Below are 16,549 nucleotides of genomic sequence, written 5' to 3' on the forward strand. Positions count from 1 at the left end.
GTTGGATTTTTGCTTTGTGAGCTGATCTGAAAAATTTTGTCTTTAATAGGTGAATTAAGATCTTTTGCATTAATGATTCGGCAGATTTGTTTCAATTCTATCCTAGTATTTTGTTACATTTATTATGTGTACTATATTATTTTTACCATGGTGGTTTTGTTTGAGAGATTCTTTTCTTTTAAAGTTTATTTATTTATTTTGAGAGAGAGAGAGAGCGAGCGAGCAGGGGAGGTGCCGAGAGAGGGAGAGAGAGAATCCCAAGCAGGCTCTGTGCTGTCAGTGCAGAGCCCGATGTGGGGCTCAAACCCACAAACTGTGAGATCATGACCTGACCTGAAGTCAAGAGTCGGACGCTTAACCGACTGAGCCACCCAGGCGCCCCTTGTTCTAGGGATTCTTTATGCTAGAATTGTTCTGTACTGCTCTTCATCCTGCTGGTCTTATTTGGGCTTCTCATACTGGTTTGTCAGCTTTACATGATGCCCTTGACTTCCAACTATTACCTACGTGGTAATACCCCATTCCTTCCTGCAGGAACTTCCACATCCCTAGCAGGTGTATTGGGCCATTTTCCCAATCATGGTGCATTTCTCCCTAAATGGATGGAAATCAAAGCTGCTTAAAAGATAACAAAAAAAAAAAATCTTCATCTTCTTTCTCTGACTCATCCCAGGAGTCACAATTCCTGGTACCTCTTGGAACATACACAGTGTGGCCCAGCATATGTCCTTTCAAATCCCAACAGACTTGGGAGGATGCTGGCTGTCAGCGTTAGAAAAACAGAGGGCATGCTCAGGTGGGATTCTGAAGAATCCTGAATGAAAGGACTGTTTACAGATGTGTGAACCGGATGAGGGAACTCACATGGAAGGGCGAAGCATCCAGGGGCTCCCATCAGTGGGCAGCTCTTACCACTCATGTGTCTGAGCAGCAGGAAGAGTGATCTTGCCCCCCCTGTGTGGGGGGAGGTGGAGATGGGCTGTCTGGAAGGGGTTGTGGCAGTGGAGAGTGCACTCACTGCTGGAACCGAGGTGCCTCAGGAGATGAGCGGGAGTAGAGAAGCTAGGTGAGAAATAAACAACCTCTCTCTCTTCTGGCTTTCTGGTCTCTTACTGGTGCCTCCCATTAGCTAAGCCCAGCTCAAAGGTGAGGGCACAGAGGAATCAAGGTGATGCAAGTTGCAGGGGTCAGCTCCCTGGGCAGAGAAGGGCAGAAAAGAGATCTGGGTTTGGAGGGAGGGGCAAATGCGGAACAACTTCCCATGGTGTTTTGTCACTGATCTCCTAAATCGGAGGCCTTCTTACTTCGGAGGATGTAGTACCTTATCCACTGAACGTGTCTGTGCATTTTGCTTTAGACAAACTCAAACTCAGGTGTTGTTTTCTTCCTGCAGCTTGCCTTTCTGGGTGAAGGAGAAGGCCAACAGGCTGAAGACCGAGATAAGAGAGGTGGAGGAGCTTGACAATTGGCACCCAGCGGTCCCCTTGGTGCACAGTTTATTCCCTGCTGGTGGGTTAAAGAACCTTCAAAGAATAGTATAAAACTGGAGGCAAGCCCAGAAGAGCAGGCTTTTGAGAGGCTTCGCAGTGGAGAGGAGAGAAGGCAAAGCCTCTCCCAGAGTGGATGGTATCTTTTGCCCCACACTGTGGTCCCTTGGGCTGCTGTTATCATGGTCATGCATCACTGGTTGAGTGTGTTAGTTGAGCACCATTAGTCTTGTAATGGGGCACAACCTTCAACTCCGTGCCTCTATCCACAGGTTCATTGGATTCACCAAGACAATCCTAAGCAGAAACAGGCCCATAGAGCATGCACTGACTGTACTCTGGAGAGCCTCTTCCAATTGGTTGCTTCTGTCAGTGTGATTGCTCTAAGTCAAATGTTTGACTTTGATAAGTAATCACTGTGTGTTGCCTTTTTTTTTTTTTTAACTCTATGTTCTGAAAACCTTCAAACTTACAGAAAAGTTGTGAGGATCATACAATGAACAAATACCTACATGTCCTTCACTTAGAATTCACCGTGGTTAGCCTTTGTCAGAATTTGTGCGTTCTCTCTCTTTCATTCCTGTTATTATTTAAAAAAATTTTTTTAACGTTTTATTTATTTTTGAGACAGAGAGAGACAGAGCATGAACGGGGGAGGGGCAGAGAGAGAGGGAGACACAGAATCGGAAGCAGGCTCCAGGCTCTGAGCCATCAGCCCAGAGCCCGACACGGGGCTCGAACTCACGGACCGCGAGATCGTGACCTGAGCTGAAGTTGGCCGCTTAACCGACTGAGCCACCCAGGTGCCCCTTCTGTTATTATTTTGAAGAATTGTTTGAGAAGGAGTGGCAGACATCATCACCCTGTGCTCCTACATACTATATACTTCGATATGCATCTCCTAAGGTCAAGGATATGCGCCAACAGTTGCAATACAAAATAACAAGTTCGGGGAACCTAACATTGATAACAATTCTCTGACGGTCCACCTTCAGTTTTAGTCAGTTAAATTTCGTTTTCTAAGAATGCCCCCATATCAATGGTAAAATGCAGCCGTCAGCTTTAGTTTGGTAAAACTATTCTCATTAATACATTCGAGATTTTCTCTACTATTCACGTGGTACATGTCAGAAAAATGTGAAGGCTGGATCGCCACAGGCGACTCATACCATTGCCCCTGTAACTCCCTCCCTCACTCCTGTATTTGTTTGACCACACAGCCAAGAAGGACGAGAGCTCAGTGAGTGCCAGTCGTGAGTCTTAGGGCCTTTCATCAATCAGGCGAGAAGCAAATATTTGGAAGAAAAGATAGGAATAAAAGCCAACCATATACATTCAGGCCGTGACCCTCGGCAGTCAAGCCAGTGACTCAGCATCTTCATAGCCGATCTCCTTTACTAAGGAGACCCCACTGGCTGGCTAATGAGGGCTGTGGGTCTGGTCTCTCGAAACGTTAAAGCGCAAAGAGAGAACTGGGGCCCATGCTGAGACTCCAAATTGTTCGAGACACGAGACACGACTTCTTTCTCTGTGAAAACATTGTCTCCAGAGGTAGCCAATAAGTGAAGTAAATGAAGTGGGTTTAGAACGGAGTACATCCTTGCTGTCTTTATACACACCTTTGGATCAACTAGAAGACAACATGGTGGCCACGGCCAGCAACTGTGTCTGGCCACTCTTTGGGTTAGCATCAGCATACCTCTGCGCTGGTTCCCTTGCCCCTGGGACACAAAGCTCACCGCTGTCCCCGACAAAATCCACAATAAATAAACAAACAAACAAACAAACAAAACAAATAATTTAGAAAAGGAAAAAAAAGAGGCTGCCAACAAATTTTCTCAAAGACACCTACTCCTGTAAAAGAGAACTTTTGTGCTTCTATTATTTAAAATATAAAAAATTCAGTGGCAACCACCTGTGTTGGATGGATAATGGAGAACACGATATAGATGCAAAAAAGGATTCTGCAGGAATTTCTAGGTGGGATTATCTAGGTGGACCAGGAAACTGCTCTCAGAGGGGACCCTGGTGTTTTGGAGGGACGGAGTCCTATATAATAAAGGTATTGAGAAAAACACCCAGAGTACAGTTTTGGAAGATGTATAGCGGCCTGAAGATTTCAAAGAGGTCTAGATTATTCCTTTTTTTTTTTTTTTAGGTTTGTTTAGTTTTTTTTTTTTTTCAACGTTTATTTTATTTTTGGGACAGAGAGAGACAGAGCATGAACGGGGGAAGGGCAGAGAGAGAGGGAGACACAGAATCGGAAACAGGCTCCAGGCTCTGAGCCATCAGCCCAGAGCCTGACGCGGGGCTCAAACTCACGGACCATGAGATCGTGACCTGGCTGAAGTCGGACGCTTAACCGACTGCGCCACCCAGGCGCCCCAGGTTTGTTTAGTTTTGAGAGAGAGAGAGAGAGAGAGAGAGCGCGAGTAGGGGAGGGGCAGAGAGAGAGAGGGAGACATGGAATCCCAAGCAGGCTCCAGGCTCTAGGCTGTTAGCACAGAGCCCGACACGGGGCTCAAACTCACAAAACTTATGGGGAGAGTAAGGCATAGACTAAATGGCCAAATGGCAAAAATATGTGGGTGTCCTAGCTGTCCCAGTCCTTTCTTCCTAGGCACAAAAATGTTGGACCTTTTAAGGCATGAAAACCCCCCTCACCTCACTGCAGGTTCCTTGGTAAATAAGCATGTGGGTGCAGGTGCACATGTGTGTACCTGTGTGTGTGTGTTCGCCTCCTACTTTCAATCACTGAAACTCTCAAGCTTAATGGAAGCAACCTGTACATGACATTTCCAAGTAGATTCATTAGAGTAACAACTTCATATTGTACACAGGGTATTCTAATTTCAGATCCTGGGAAGAATGAAAACTAGCCTCTGTGGACTGGAGGGAATATTATGTTATACAGCTGGTGACATTCAACTCCAAATAAGCTAAATGAAGACAATTCCAAGACTGTTTCTATAGTCTCTGCACTCCTAGTCATCAAAATGTTAAGATATTTGGATGTTAAACTTTTACAGTTCCACAAACGGGTTATGAATATTCTGTATAATTTCATTAATTGTCCACATTTCTGGTATGAGCTACCCAATTTGGTTAGACTGTTTCCTTTTGCTCTTAGGCCTTTGACCCTTAAAAGCTGGGCAGATAGAAGCCTTGTATAGGATTTCTTGCTGAAATATATCAGTGCTGGAGCTCCTCCAGATCATGCTACTGACGGAGAGGCTTTTCTTTCTCGGCTGGAAAATCAGGACACAGTGATACCTTGACCCGAAACTGAGCAATGGGCCTGATGTAGATGGGGCACTTGCAGGGGGTCTACTGGCCAAGTTCCCTGTGGGCTCTGGGAAAGGACGTGGGAACCCATGTGGTGTCTTTCTGATGCTGGGCAACTCTAGGAAGGGTTATGGCCTGAACCCTCCCTGGAGATGGGGGCGCCACTACCGACTTGAGGAACCAACACTGAGGCTCTGAAATCCGGACCTTGTAAGAAATACTAATATGAAAAGTAAACATTTCTTAATGTGCACGGGGGAGGAGGCCCAGCCTCATATCCAAAGAGAAGCCAAATATACCAATGACTTATTTCAATTTAATTTAATTTAATTTAATTTAATTTAATTTAATTTAATTTTAATTTAATTTAATTTAATTTAGAGAGAAAGACTGAGTGGGGGCGAGGGACAGAGGGAGAAAGTGAGAGAGTCTTAAGTAGGCTTCACATTCGGTGTGGAATCCAATGTGGGGCTTGATCCCACAACCCTGGCATCATGACCTGAGCCAAAACCAATACCTGAGCCAAAATCAAGAGTCTGACGCTCAACCAACTGAACCACTCCCCACCCCATAACTTGTTTTCTGAGGAAATGTGTTGGTTTCCACCAAATATAAAAATGGTGTGGGGGCAGCTTTTAGTGGTGATGGTGTGAGCGTGGCTAGGATCATCTGGTTAGAAACGTGTTTTTTTGTTTGGGTACAGTGTGGGTTGGTGTAACACGCGGGGTCCTCTTAGAGAGGACGGAATGGACCCATGAGGCATAATTATACTAAAAATATGTTTTGTTTTGTTTTGTTTTTACTTGAAATTGAAGTTTAACTGGGAGTTCTGTATTTTTATTTGCTAAATCTGGCAACTTACAGAAGTGGCACAAAGGAGATGGATTTGAGGGCTAACTAGGAGGTAAAAAGACTTGGATATGGGTAGGGGGAAGGTATGGGAAAAGGACAAGTAGCAGCAAGGTGGCTAGTGGTGCCCTTGCCAGGGCAGCACGTGGTGTCTTTATACACTTAGGGAAAGATGCCCTCTTGGGGGAGATAGTCGTATGGATGCATTGCCTGGTAAGCAGTGTGCCAGCTAGATTTCAGCCCCCTTCTGTCCCTGTGCAGTGAACTACTTACACAACCATACACGGCAGCCCTGTGCTATTTGGTGAAATAGAGAATGCTGGGGAAGTCGTCTAGGGGGAGCTCAATTTTGGGAAGTTGAATTTGAGGAAACTGTGACACACACAGAGTGGAATTGTTTGGGATGTAGTTGGGTATATGCACTGGGGACTGGTACGTGAATGTAGAAAAAAGGCTCCTGTGAGAAATATGAATCTCAAGCCTGTGCCATGTGGATGCAGGGTCTAGATAATAAATAACCTGATCAGAATATTGATCCCAAACCAAGATAGGCGCTCAAAGAGAGCTCTGAAACTCTGTGGCCTGAGAAAAAAACCCAAATCCTCTTTGGGAACACTTTGCCACCCCAGGGCATAGGGGACTCCCTAGAAATAATGAATATGAGCACCTGAGAAAAAGACTACAAACTACAACTGGGTCCACCATGAAGAAGCGTCAGTAGGCGAAACCCAAACCAGTTTATTTGTTTTTTTAAAGTTTATTTAGGGGGGTAGGAGGGAGGGGAAAATGGGTGATGGGCATCGAGGAGGGCACCTGTTGGGATGAGCACTGGGTGTTGTACGGAAACCAATTTGACAATAAATTTCATATAAAAAAAAAGTTTATTTTGAGGTGGGGGAGGGGCAGAGACAGAGGGGGAGAGAGAGAATCTCAAGCAGGCTTTGCACTGTCGGCACAGAGCCCGATGCATGGCTCAAACTAAAGAATCGAATTGTGAGATTGTGACCTGAGCAGAAATCAAGAGACCGAAGGTTAACTGACTGAGCCACCCAGGCGTCCCCAAGCCAACTTAGATGATTAACCATGGTTAGCATTACGGTATGAATTACCAGCACTTAGGGTGCGTGGAATTTCATGTCTACCCAGACATTAGCTTTTTCCAACATTAGCTGAAGGGTTTCTAAATGGAAGGGAAAGGCTTAGGGGTAGCAATCCAGTAGACAGGGCAGGCCTAGAGGTCTTGAAATTGTATTTGCAAAGCAGCACAGTGTTTCTACTGAAATTCCATCTGCTTATTTGGGGAGATGATGAAGATTATAACCCCAGCCGCCCCCAATGTCTTGGTATTGTCACAGGCTTCTGACCCTAACTTTAGCCCTTTTCCTGCACAATTTGATGGTAAAAACTGGACAAGGAGGAAACTAGAATTTCGATTGTTTTCTTGGCTAAGCAAAGTTAACCCAGTCAGAACCGGTTCCTCAGAAAGGAATGAGAGGTGGAGAAATGGGGGACATTGCAACCTACAAACCCTCCTGCTAACATCCCTGTTACTCCTTTGTAAGCTGGATGGACTGCCAACTTCTTAAAAAAATACTTTTAATGTTTATTATTGGGGGGGGGGAGGAGCAGAGAGAGAGGGAGACACAGAATCTGACGCAGGCTCCACACTGTCAGTGCAAAGCCTGATGCAGGGCTTGAACCCATGAACCGTGAGACCGTGACCTGAGCTGAAGTCTGATGCTCAACGAACTAAGCCACCCAGGTGCCACCGCCCAACCCCCGGCCTTTAAGAAAGATTTTATTTTTAAGTATTCTCTACACCCAACGTGGGGCTTGAACTCACCACCCTGTGATCGAGTGTCACATGCTCCACTGACTGAGTGAGGCAGGCAATTTCTTTTTCCTGGGCCAGAGTTTCTCAAATTGTGTTTCCTAAATACCAATAGATAGCATAAGAAAAAATGTTTCCAGGGTCAACTTTGTTTGGAAATGTTATATTAAAAAGGGAGCTTTTTTGTTTCCTAGGGATGCTGTAACAAACCACAAACTGGGTGGTTTACAGTGAGAGAAATTTAATCTCTCCCAGTTCAGGAGGCTGGAAATCAGAAATCAAGGTGTCAGCAAGGTTGCTTCATTCTCTGGTGCTCAAGGCGGGGAGATATAGCATGCCTCTCTCTTAGTTCTAGTGTTGCCAGCTGGGATGGTGATGGCCTCTTTGTGGGGACTCTTGAGTCCTGGCTGGTGAGGCTTGGGTGATACTGTGGGGGTTTGGCCAGTGCACGCGACGTCGGAGGACAGTCTCTTGTGTTCATGGCTATTGGGTTTGGTTTTAGACATTATGGAAGTGGCATGATGTTGCATTTTCTGAATCCTTAAGTGAGACATGCAGTCTGCATGTTCAAGGGTGTCTTGGGGGACATTTTGACAGGGTTGCTCTGTCCCAATGGGCAGGTTGTATAATGCATGCCCTTAGGGGGCATGACTTACATCGTAGAAATTGTAGACACTGAGTGAGTCCCCAGGTGCTGGAATGGCATTTTGACAAGCTCTACCTCATTGGGTTTTTAGGTATGTATCAATTAATTTGCCACCCAAATTTATGTAGGTAGGTATTGTTAACTCCACTTTTTAGATGAGGATACTGAGATTCAGCAAGGTTATTACCCAAGCTAATGAGAGAGCGAAGATTTCAATCCAACCTGAGTTTGTCTAATACCAGTGCCTATCAATGGTAACACTTTATTATTAATCCACATAGATTGAATAGAAATATATGAAAAACTGATGAGATATTTTTGTGGGTTTCTGGGACAATCACCGATCATCTGAAGTTGCCTTTCTTGTAATAACAGCTGCCACTTTTAGGGGTAGTTATATATATCAGATACTGGCCTAGGTTTATGATCTCATTTAATCCTTAGGATGACCCTATGAGGTTGCTATACTATTATCCCTATTTTACAGCTTAAAAAATTTAGGGTTACGGATGCCTGGGTGGCTCAGTTGGTTAAGCCTCCCACTCTTGATTTCAGCTCAGGTCATGATATCTTTGTTCTTCAGTTTGAGCCTGGCGCTGGACTCTGCACTGACAGCGCGGAGGCTGTCTGGGATTCTCTCTCCCTCTTTCTCTCTCTTTGCCCCTCCCTCGCTCACGAGCCCACGCTCTCAAAATAAACTTAAAAAAAAATTAGGGTTAAATTATTTCCTTTTCCTGAGTATTCCGCGAGTAAATTCCTATTAGTTACATGCCTAATAAAATGCTAAATTAATAAGTTAACAAAGCTCTTCCTAAACCAGCTGGCTAATTCTGCACGCGTGATGTTCCCTTTCTCCGCCACTAGGTGACCTCACGATCAATCCCACCACAACCTTGCTTACTAAGAGCCACCGGCGGTATCTCGCGAGAGTCGTGGTTTCCTCCAACCTGTTCTGGACATGCGCGGGGCGTAGAGCGCTTTAGCCAGAGGGGCTTGATGGGTTTCTGTCAGTCTTCCTAGACCAGAGCTATAACAACAAGGCACTTAGTCCTTTCAGCAGCCTCGGTTCTCGCGAGACTTGCTACTCTGCTCCCCCCGCCCCCCACCTTGCGCCTGCGCACATCTCTTCAAGCCAGAAGGTCGCGCTTGGAGGAAGTGTCGGCTTCAGGTCCCGTGGCCGTAGCGCCGTTACTACTTCTGTGAAGCTCCTCTCGGCCGCTTGCCGAGACACCCCACAGCCAAGATGCCTCGAATTATGATCAAGGGGGGTGTGTGGAGGAATACCGAGGTAAGTCCCCCTTTCCCGCCGTCCGCTGCCCTCCGCCCCCTCCGGCGGCCTGTGCGCACGCGCGCGGAGGTCGGGGAGGCAAGGAGGATACCCTGCGGGGTCTACGTGGGCGCGGTGCGGGGGGTGGGGTGCAGCGCGGGGCGGACCCTCGAGGTCTTAACTTGACGTTCGGCCTTGAGTCATCAGAGCACCTCAAGGACAGGGACCGTGATTTAATCACTTGACGTGCCAGGCACTTGTTAGGCCCTAAGTGAATATTTGTTGAATTGAGGACGCGCCCCTGCCATGGAGGAGCTCACTGTGTAGAAGGGGCGGGATAGGACTTCTGGGAGAGTTGGTTATCTGGCACACCCCCGTCCGTCAGCCTGGGCATTGTGCTTCTCTGATAAAATATAGAGAAGTGCTGTGGCCACAACTTTGTTCCTTCATTGACTTCCTTGCGGAGGGGAAGCAGCTTGAGTGCCAAGTTCAGGGCCCGTGTATGCCCGCATCCCTCTTGTTATCTCTTATCAAGGCATAACTTGTTTGTCCTCACGACGGATCCCAAGGCCTGTCTCTTCCTGTGCCTCCGCCTCAGCCAGGATAGAAACCAGATAGGACAAACTACCTGCAGTAGTCTCTTTGCTTCAGAAACGCAATGGATAATGCCAATGGCTAGCTAAAGGGCAGTAGAGAAAAAGTAAAATACAAGTAAGATTTTGATGCATTTTGTGTTCATAGTGCACTGAACTTTCAGTTTCAGGAGCACATCTTATCTTTTTATGTTGTGTCTTTTTACTGCTTGTGCCCTCTCAGAATGCCCTACTGCTTGACATCTTTCTGACCATCCTTCAAAACCCAGTTCAGAAACTCTTGAATTTTTGCCCTATCACCCTGTAAAAATAAGTGGCCCCATGGTACATCTTTCATCCATCTGATATAGCATGTTTTATCTTTTTGCAAGCATCATATTCTTCTGTGTGATGCTGATAAGTTTCTTAACCTTTCAGAGCCTCAGTTTTCCACTGGGGATGATAATAGTAACAGTAATCTTCTTTTATAGATTAAATGAATCAACATTTAGAATAGAGTCTGGCACATAGTAGTCTTTCAGTAAGTGCTAGTTGACATTGCTTTTCCCCAGCAGACAGCACTGCAAGAGAACCAGGTCTTGGAATCCCTAGAACCTCGGACAGTAACCACCATGAAATAATCTTTTTGGCAAATGGTTGCAGAATGAATCTAGTAGGGTGGACAGTTGCTATTTGTTTTTACTTCAAGATGCGTATTGTAACAAAGTGACACATAAAATCAGTGACAACCTTGTCTCACAGTTTGTACAGAGGGAACCAGGCTGTTTAAATTGGAGAAGAGATGACTTCTGGGGGAGAGACAGATGTACAAAATCAAGTAACAGCAGGATTCCTGTGTAGTGGCCAAAGCCCTGCAGTCTTTTTAAATGTCTGATGATGAGGTAGGGGGTGGGATGGGGTGGAGTGGCTCATATATGAGGCATGTATCACAAGTTCAATGTGGAAAAAAGCCTAAAAGTGAGATGCCCAAGTGCGTTCATCTGTCGCTCTGTTATCCTTGGTGTCTGTCTATGGCTTAGCTTTCTGGACTCCCCTGGGAGTAGTGAATTCCAAATCAGAATGGGTGCCCTGGTGAAACAATAACTAAAGGCTAGAAGAAGAGCTGACTGGTGTAGTAGGGGAAAAATACTTAATTCTTGAGTTATACCTGTGGATTCTTGGGTCAGAGCAGGGGTTATGGGACTGGAGAGAAAATGACATTTGTAAACTGGAGTGGAGAATGGATTCCCAGAGTCTTGCTTTGCTTCTTAAAGGCTGGATGAGACCTATTTCATTCTCTTTTCTGAAGTATGGAAGACCTAGTACAGGAAATAGGAAATGTTTTTTGAGTGAATGAATAAATGATGGAGCTGTATCCTTTTGAGAATGACAGCCAAACGTTGGAGAGTACTTTTTGTTAATCACTGCCAGGTAGTGTTTCTCAGATTGGGCTGTACTCACTCCCAATTTATTAGGGTGGGGAGGTTGTGTATTAGGGAGGGTAGGATGTCCTTCGGAGGGATTTCTTCTTAATATTTTGCATTTTGCCAATTCTGGCTTGTTGTTTGTTATAGTAAATTAAATTTTTGTATTTTTTTCCAGACCTTGGTGTGTGTGTGTGTGTGTGTGTGTGTGTGTGTGTTTATGACTTTTCTGCCTATCAATCCTAGGGAGAAATTTTGTCTGTTCTCACTTGGAATTTTGTGATTGAATATATTGTTTTTCCTTGACAATTTTTTTAGGATGAAATTCTGAAAGCAGCAGTAATGAAATATGGAAAAAACCAGTGGTCTAGGATTGCCTCACTGCTGCATAGAAAATCAGCAAAGCAGTGCAAAGCCAGATGGTATGTACCACTTAATGAGTAGAAAACAGAAAGCGACCTTAATTATGATGAGGAAAATGTCAGTTCTTTGAACCTTGCCAAAGAAAGCAGGCAGTGTGATACAACAGAAAGTATGGAGTGGGAGATGGGAATTCAGATTTAAGCCTTAGCTGTCACTTGCTTCCTGTGTGATCTTAGGCAAGGCATTTTTTTTATACCCTGTCTCTGTTTTCCTGTCTCTGTTTTCTCCCAATTGGGGATAATAATCCTTACTAACTGATGGAGATACGAGGTACAGATGAGTTAATGTGCTTGAGAGTGTTTTGTTAAGCATGAAATAAATTTACTTTTAGTATTGATGGACCCCAGCTTGTAAGTGGATTGTGTTCCAACAATTTGTAAGTTGATTTAGAACTTACTTTCTCAAAGAAATTAATGATAAATAATGGTTAGTTTTCTAGGCTAGCTCACAGTAGTGAGTTTTCTTCATCAACACGGTTGAAATATTGTGTATTTGCTATCCCAAAATATAACTTAACTCAACACTGCACTTGTGGTGTCTCCTTTTAAGTCACAGGGTAGTGGACACATTAAGCTCTTGGCATGAGTGATCTGGCCCCAGCCTTGACCCATGTGGTACTAAGATCATATTTTGGATTGTACAAGAGTGATTTCATTTCCTAGGCACCTGGGTGGGAGAAAGGATCAGAATGTAGAGATTGGATCCCAAAGAGGAAGATTGTCCTCAGCCTGAAGAAGTTTGGATTTCTGCTTGTCTTAGTGGAGCTAAGCTCCTGCCCCAATATTTAGTAAGGCTTGTATCTTAATTGCAGCTAAGTAGACTGGATGGAAAAGGTGGGTTGGGTTGGGCAATAGGAAAGATAGAGGATGGCATAGTAGTTTTACTTAAATTAAAAAACTCCAAAATCATGATATTGGGAAGCATTTAGTGAGTATAAGTCAGATACTTAAAGTAAGCCAAGGTATTGTGAGAATTGAATCAAAGTAGGAGAGGGGCACCTGGCTGGCTCAGGCGGAAGAGCATGTGACTCATGATCTTGGGGTTGGGAGTTTGAACCCCATGTTGGGTGTAGAGATTACTTAAATAAATAAAATTAAAAAAAAGTGTGAGAAAGTACTATGAAAACTAGAAACACTAAAAATGTGAGGTGGTACTGTCTTATTTCAGGTCATTTCAAAACCTCTAATAAAGTGTAAAATAAACGAAAACAATTGATAGTAGAGAAAGAAGGCATATGATCATGTTTCAGTTAGGGTACCTTTTTCAAGCATTACTAGTCTTGCATAATTAAAAAAAACAGTAGAAGTCAGTGAGATAGGGAATAGTAAATGGGGTAAAGTTAACCAAATAGTGTTAAAAAGAACAGATTTTGTAATTGAAGGGTGAGAGTTAGCTTGTGTTTTTGAGACACCAGAAGTTAGTATATCTAATGTGTAAATAGGATATTCGTGCCGAGTGACTAATGAATGTATCAAATGGTATCATTTTAATAGGTATGAGTGGCTAGATCCAAGCATTAAGAAAACAGAATGGTCCCGAGAAGAAGAGGAAAAACTATTGCACTTGGCCAAGTTGATGCCAACTCAGTGGAGGACCATTGCGCCAATCATTGGAAGAACAGCTGCCCAGTGCTTGGAACACTATGAATTTCTTTTGTAAGTGAATTTCCAAATCAGTGTTAAAATGTATGTATATCTCCTGAGTGAGGCTGAATAAGCGTTTAGCATTTTCTGTGTTTAAACATTCAGTTACAGATCTGAGTAAAGCCAAAGGAGCTAAAGCTATCGGAATATATACTCTTAAGTCTCATGTTATTGATAATATTACATATTTGTTACATGCTTTTTAAAAGAGTAACTTAAAATTATATAATCATACATACTCTATTTTTTTAGAAAATTAGGGAAAAAATGGTAAAAAAGCTAATAATCACCCATAATTACACCCGTAATTATATTGCTAAGAGTGAACCAGAACATCTTGGTTCTTCACGAAAAGTGTTTTTTTTTTTTTTTTTTTTGTATGACTTTATTGCATTTGTGATTAAGGAGCTCCTTGGGTCCTGTTTCATAGTGAATGGAACACTCATTGAAATTAGAATTTGAATGCCATCTCTAAAGTAGAATCACTTTATTTTGTGAATGTCCATCTGTTGGGTTTTTGAAAGAAAAGAGTGCCAGTGCTAGGAAACCTGGTATTTCTTAAGACTGAATGGTGTGATAGTGTGACTAACTTTTATGGGCTTTTTTCTAGGGATAAAGCTGCACAAAGAGACAATGAAGAGGAAACGACAGATGATCCACGAAAACTTAAACCTGGGGAAATAGATCCAAATCCAGAAACAAAACCAGCACGGCCTGATCCGATTGATATGGATGAGGGTGAGTGCGTGCTTCTGAGGACTTTCTTTGGTAACCATAGAGTCCTCAGGCCTCTTTTTAACTCTTTGAGTTTTCTTTCTAAGCTCCTCCGACTTTTTAGAACCCCAGTTCTGTCTGCAGTTGTTATTCTCTCTTTCTAATTGTGTCCAGTCTTCTATTATAGAGTAATTGTTCTTTCTGGACAGTGTCTTTATTTTTTGATTTTTCATTTCATTTAATAAATTAAGCAGCATAATACTACTGGACAGATTCCCTAAAGGCTAGTTGTAAGCCCTTGAGAGTTCTGTTTTCTCCTTCCCATTCTGTGGAGAGAGGTACCACGACAGGATTTGGAGTTCAGTCCTGTTAACTATTTTGACTTCAGGCAGGTAATTTAACCTTTGTAGTAAGGCAGCAGTGCAGTACTAGGAGGCAGACTCATGATGCCTTCTTCAGACACTGAATCGAGAATCAGAGGAACTGGATTTTAGTCTCCTGCCTGCCACTTATTAGCTATTGATCTTAGGCAAGATCATAATCCTTCTGAGATTTGATTCTCTTTCTTGCTAGATAGAGAATAATGATAGCTGTCTTACCTCAACAGAGATGTTGTGAAGTGTTCAGTGAATGTTTGTTGAAATTTTAAAATTTAGAAGTTTAAAAGTAGTGGTTCCTACCTGCATCATTGTTATGTGGTGACCTTCTAAAAATACAAGTACCAGGGTCTCCCCGGGAGATCTGAGTCAGTAAGCTGCAGCATGGAGTGGGTAATCTTGGGATCTGAGTTTTTTAAAAAGTTATCTTGTTTAAAAAAAAAAAAAAAAAAAAAAAAGTTGTGATTCCACTCAACAACCTTATACAGGAATTGCTGTAAGGCATCAGTAATGAAATTTATTCTATTTTGGGAGCCGTGGAAATGTATTGGAGGGGAGAAAAGAACCTTTTCTGAGGAAAAAAAGGTTTGTTTAATAGAGTATCTGTTTCCTTATAATTAAATAGTAGTTTTTACAGTAGTTTGTTACGATTGGTGCTGTGTCAGTTAATTGATGATAATGAGAGATATGGTAATTATAGCTACTATTTAATGAATACTTTTTGATGCTTTACCTATTATGTTTTACTTAGCTCTTCTCAACATTCCTGTGAAATAAGACTTGTTATTCCCTTTTTATAGATGATGCAACATGCTCAGGGAGGATAAATAAGTTATCCAGGGTCACAGAGCTAGCAAGTGGTGGGCCTGGTTTTTAACTTCGGTTTCTCCGACTTCAAAACCCATACAACACCATGTAATGATTATATTTATGGTTTTTCTCTTCTTAAGTACTATAGTATATCTCTCACATACCATACTTCTGTTGAAGAACTTAGTTTTTCTTCTCTATTTTTGCAGATGAACTTGAGATGCTTTCTGAAGCTAGAGCCCGCTTGGCAAATACTCAGGGAAAGAAAGCCAAGAGGAAAGCAAGAGAGAAACAGTTGGAAGAAGCAAGGTATAGTTGTTTCCATCCGTAGTTGAACAATTATTTTGTGCATCCTTAGACCCCATAAAACTGTGATCTGTCAACTCTGTTGGGTAATAATTAGAATTGTCCAATTCCAGTTTTGCTAATACTCTTTAGTTCCTTTATACTTTGGAAAAGTTTTTTTTTTTTTTTTTTAAGTTTATTTTTTTAGTAATCTGTACACCTTGCATGGGGCTTGAATCCATAACCCTGAGATCAAGAGTTGCATACTTTCTCTTCTGAGCCAGCCAGACACCCTTATACTTTGGAAAAATCTTATTTTTTTCTCCCTAACCATCACAGAATAGATACAGAAAAAAAAATACGTCTTTTTTTTTTTTTTTTTAATTTTTTTTTTTTTTTCAACGTTTATTTATTTTTGGGACAGAGAGAGACAGAGCATGAACGGGGGAGGGGCAGAGAGAGAGGGAGACACAGAATCGGAAACAGGCTCCAGGCTCTGACCCATCAGCCCAGAGCCTGATGCGGGGCTTGAACTCCCGGACCGCGAGATCGTGACCTGGCTGAAGTCGGACGCTTAACCGACTGCGCCACCCAGGCACCCCTAAAATACGTCTTTAAAGAGATGTTGTAAGAAGTAAAATATGTTGGCAGAAGTGACGCCCAGGTGATCGCTTGATTATGTTGGATTTGTTCTGTTAACATAGGAGAGCTTCATTTGTTGTAGGCATCTTGGAGTCATATGGCTAGAGGACATACAAGGCTATGTGACTGTTACTTACTCTCCTTGATTAGTATTGTGCAGGTATTGGCTGTAAAATAAGAAACTTGGCTGAATGTAGAGGGAGTTAATGAGCCTTGAACCAAATTTTAGGCCCTTCTAGAAATTTTTGTTTAAAAAGTGAGTGGTATCATTGCCGTCTGCTCGAGGTTTTCTCC

General features: G+C 43.0%; 2 protein-coding genes across 4 annotated transcripts in view; both read left to right on the forward strand.

The window, feature by feature from the left end:
• SPATS1 (spermatogenesis associated serine rich 1) overlaps window positions 1–3,613 on the forward strand; it is a 28,206-nt gene extending 24,593 nt beyond the window's left edge. The window contains exons 8-9 of one of the 2 annotated variants that reach the window (XM_086706985.1): window positions 1,394–1,509; window positions 1,760–3,613. In XM_086706985.1, the coding sequence (XP_086563111.1) occupies window positions 1,394–1,509; window positions 1,760–1,788 (145 nt within the window). In that variant the 3' untranslated portion in view covers window positions 1,789–3,613. Of the gene's footprint in view, window positions 1–1,393 lie in introns of both variants that reach the window. The other variant, XM_086706984.1, reaches the window with a different exon arrangement.
• Window positions 3,614–9,084: 5,471 nt separating this feature from the next.
• Window positions 9,085–16,549, forward strand: part of CDC5L (cell division cycle 5 like) — a 48,350-nt gene continuing 40,885 nt past the window's right edge. Inside the window, exons 1-5 of one of the 2 annotated variants that reach the window (XR_015251253.1) lie at window positions 9,085–9,386; window positions 11,680–11,783; window positions 13,278–13,439; window positions 14,038–14,165; window positions 15,538–15,637. Coding sequence is in view for 1 of the 2 variants with exons in the window: in XM_025925342.2 (XP_025781127.2) it covers window positions 9,342–9,386; window positions 11,680–11,783; window positions 13,278–13,439; window positions 14,038–14,165; window positions 15,538–15,637 (539 nt within the window). In the remaining variant the exon portion in view is untranslated. The remainder of the gene's footprint in view (window positions 9,387–11,679; window positions 11,784–13,277; window positions 13,440–14,037; window positions 14,166–15,537; window positions 15,638–16,549) is intronic. The other variant, XM_025925342.2, reaches the window with a different exon arrangement.

The sequence above is a fragment of the Puma concolor genome, chromosome B2 (assembly GCF_028749965.1).
Source record: "Puma concolor isolate L17-30 chromosome B2, mPumCon1.1.hap2, whole genome shotgun sequence".
Lineage (NCBI taxonomy): Eukaryota > Metazoa > Chordata > Mammalia > Carnivora > Felidae > Puma > Puma concolor.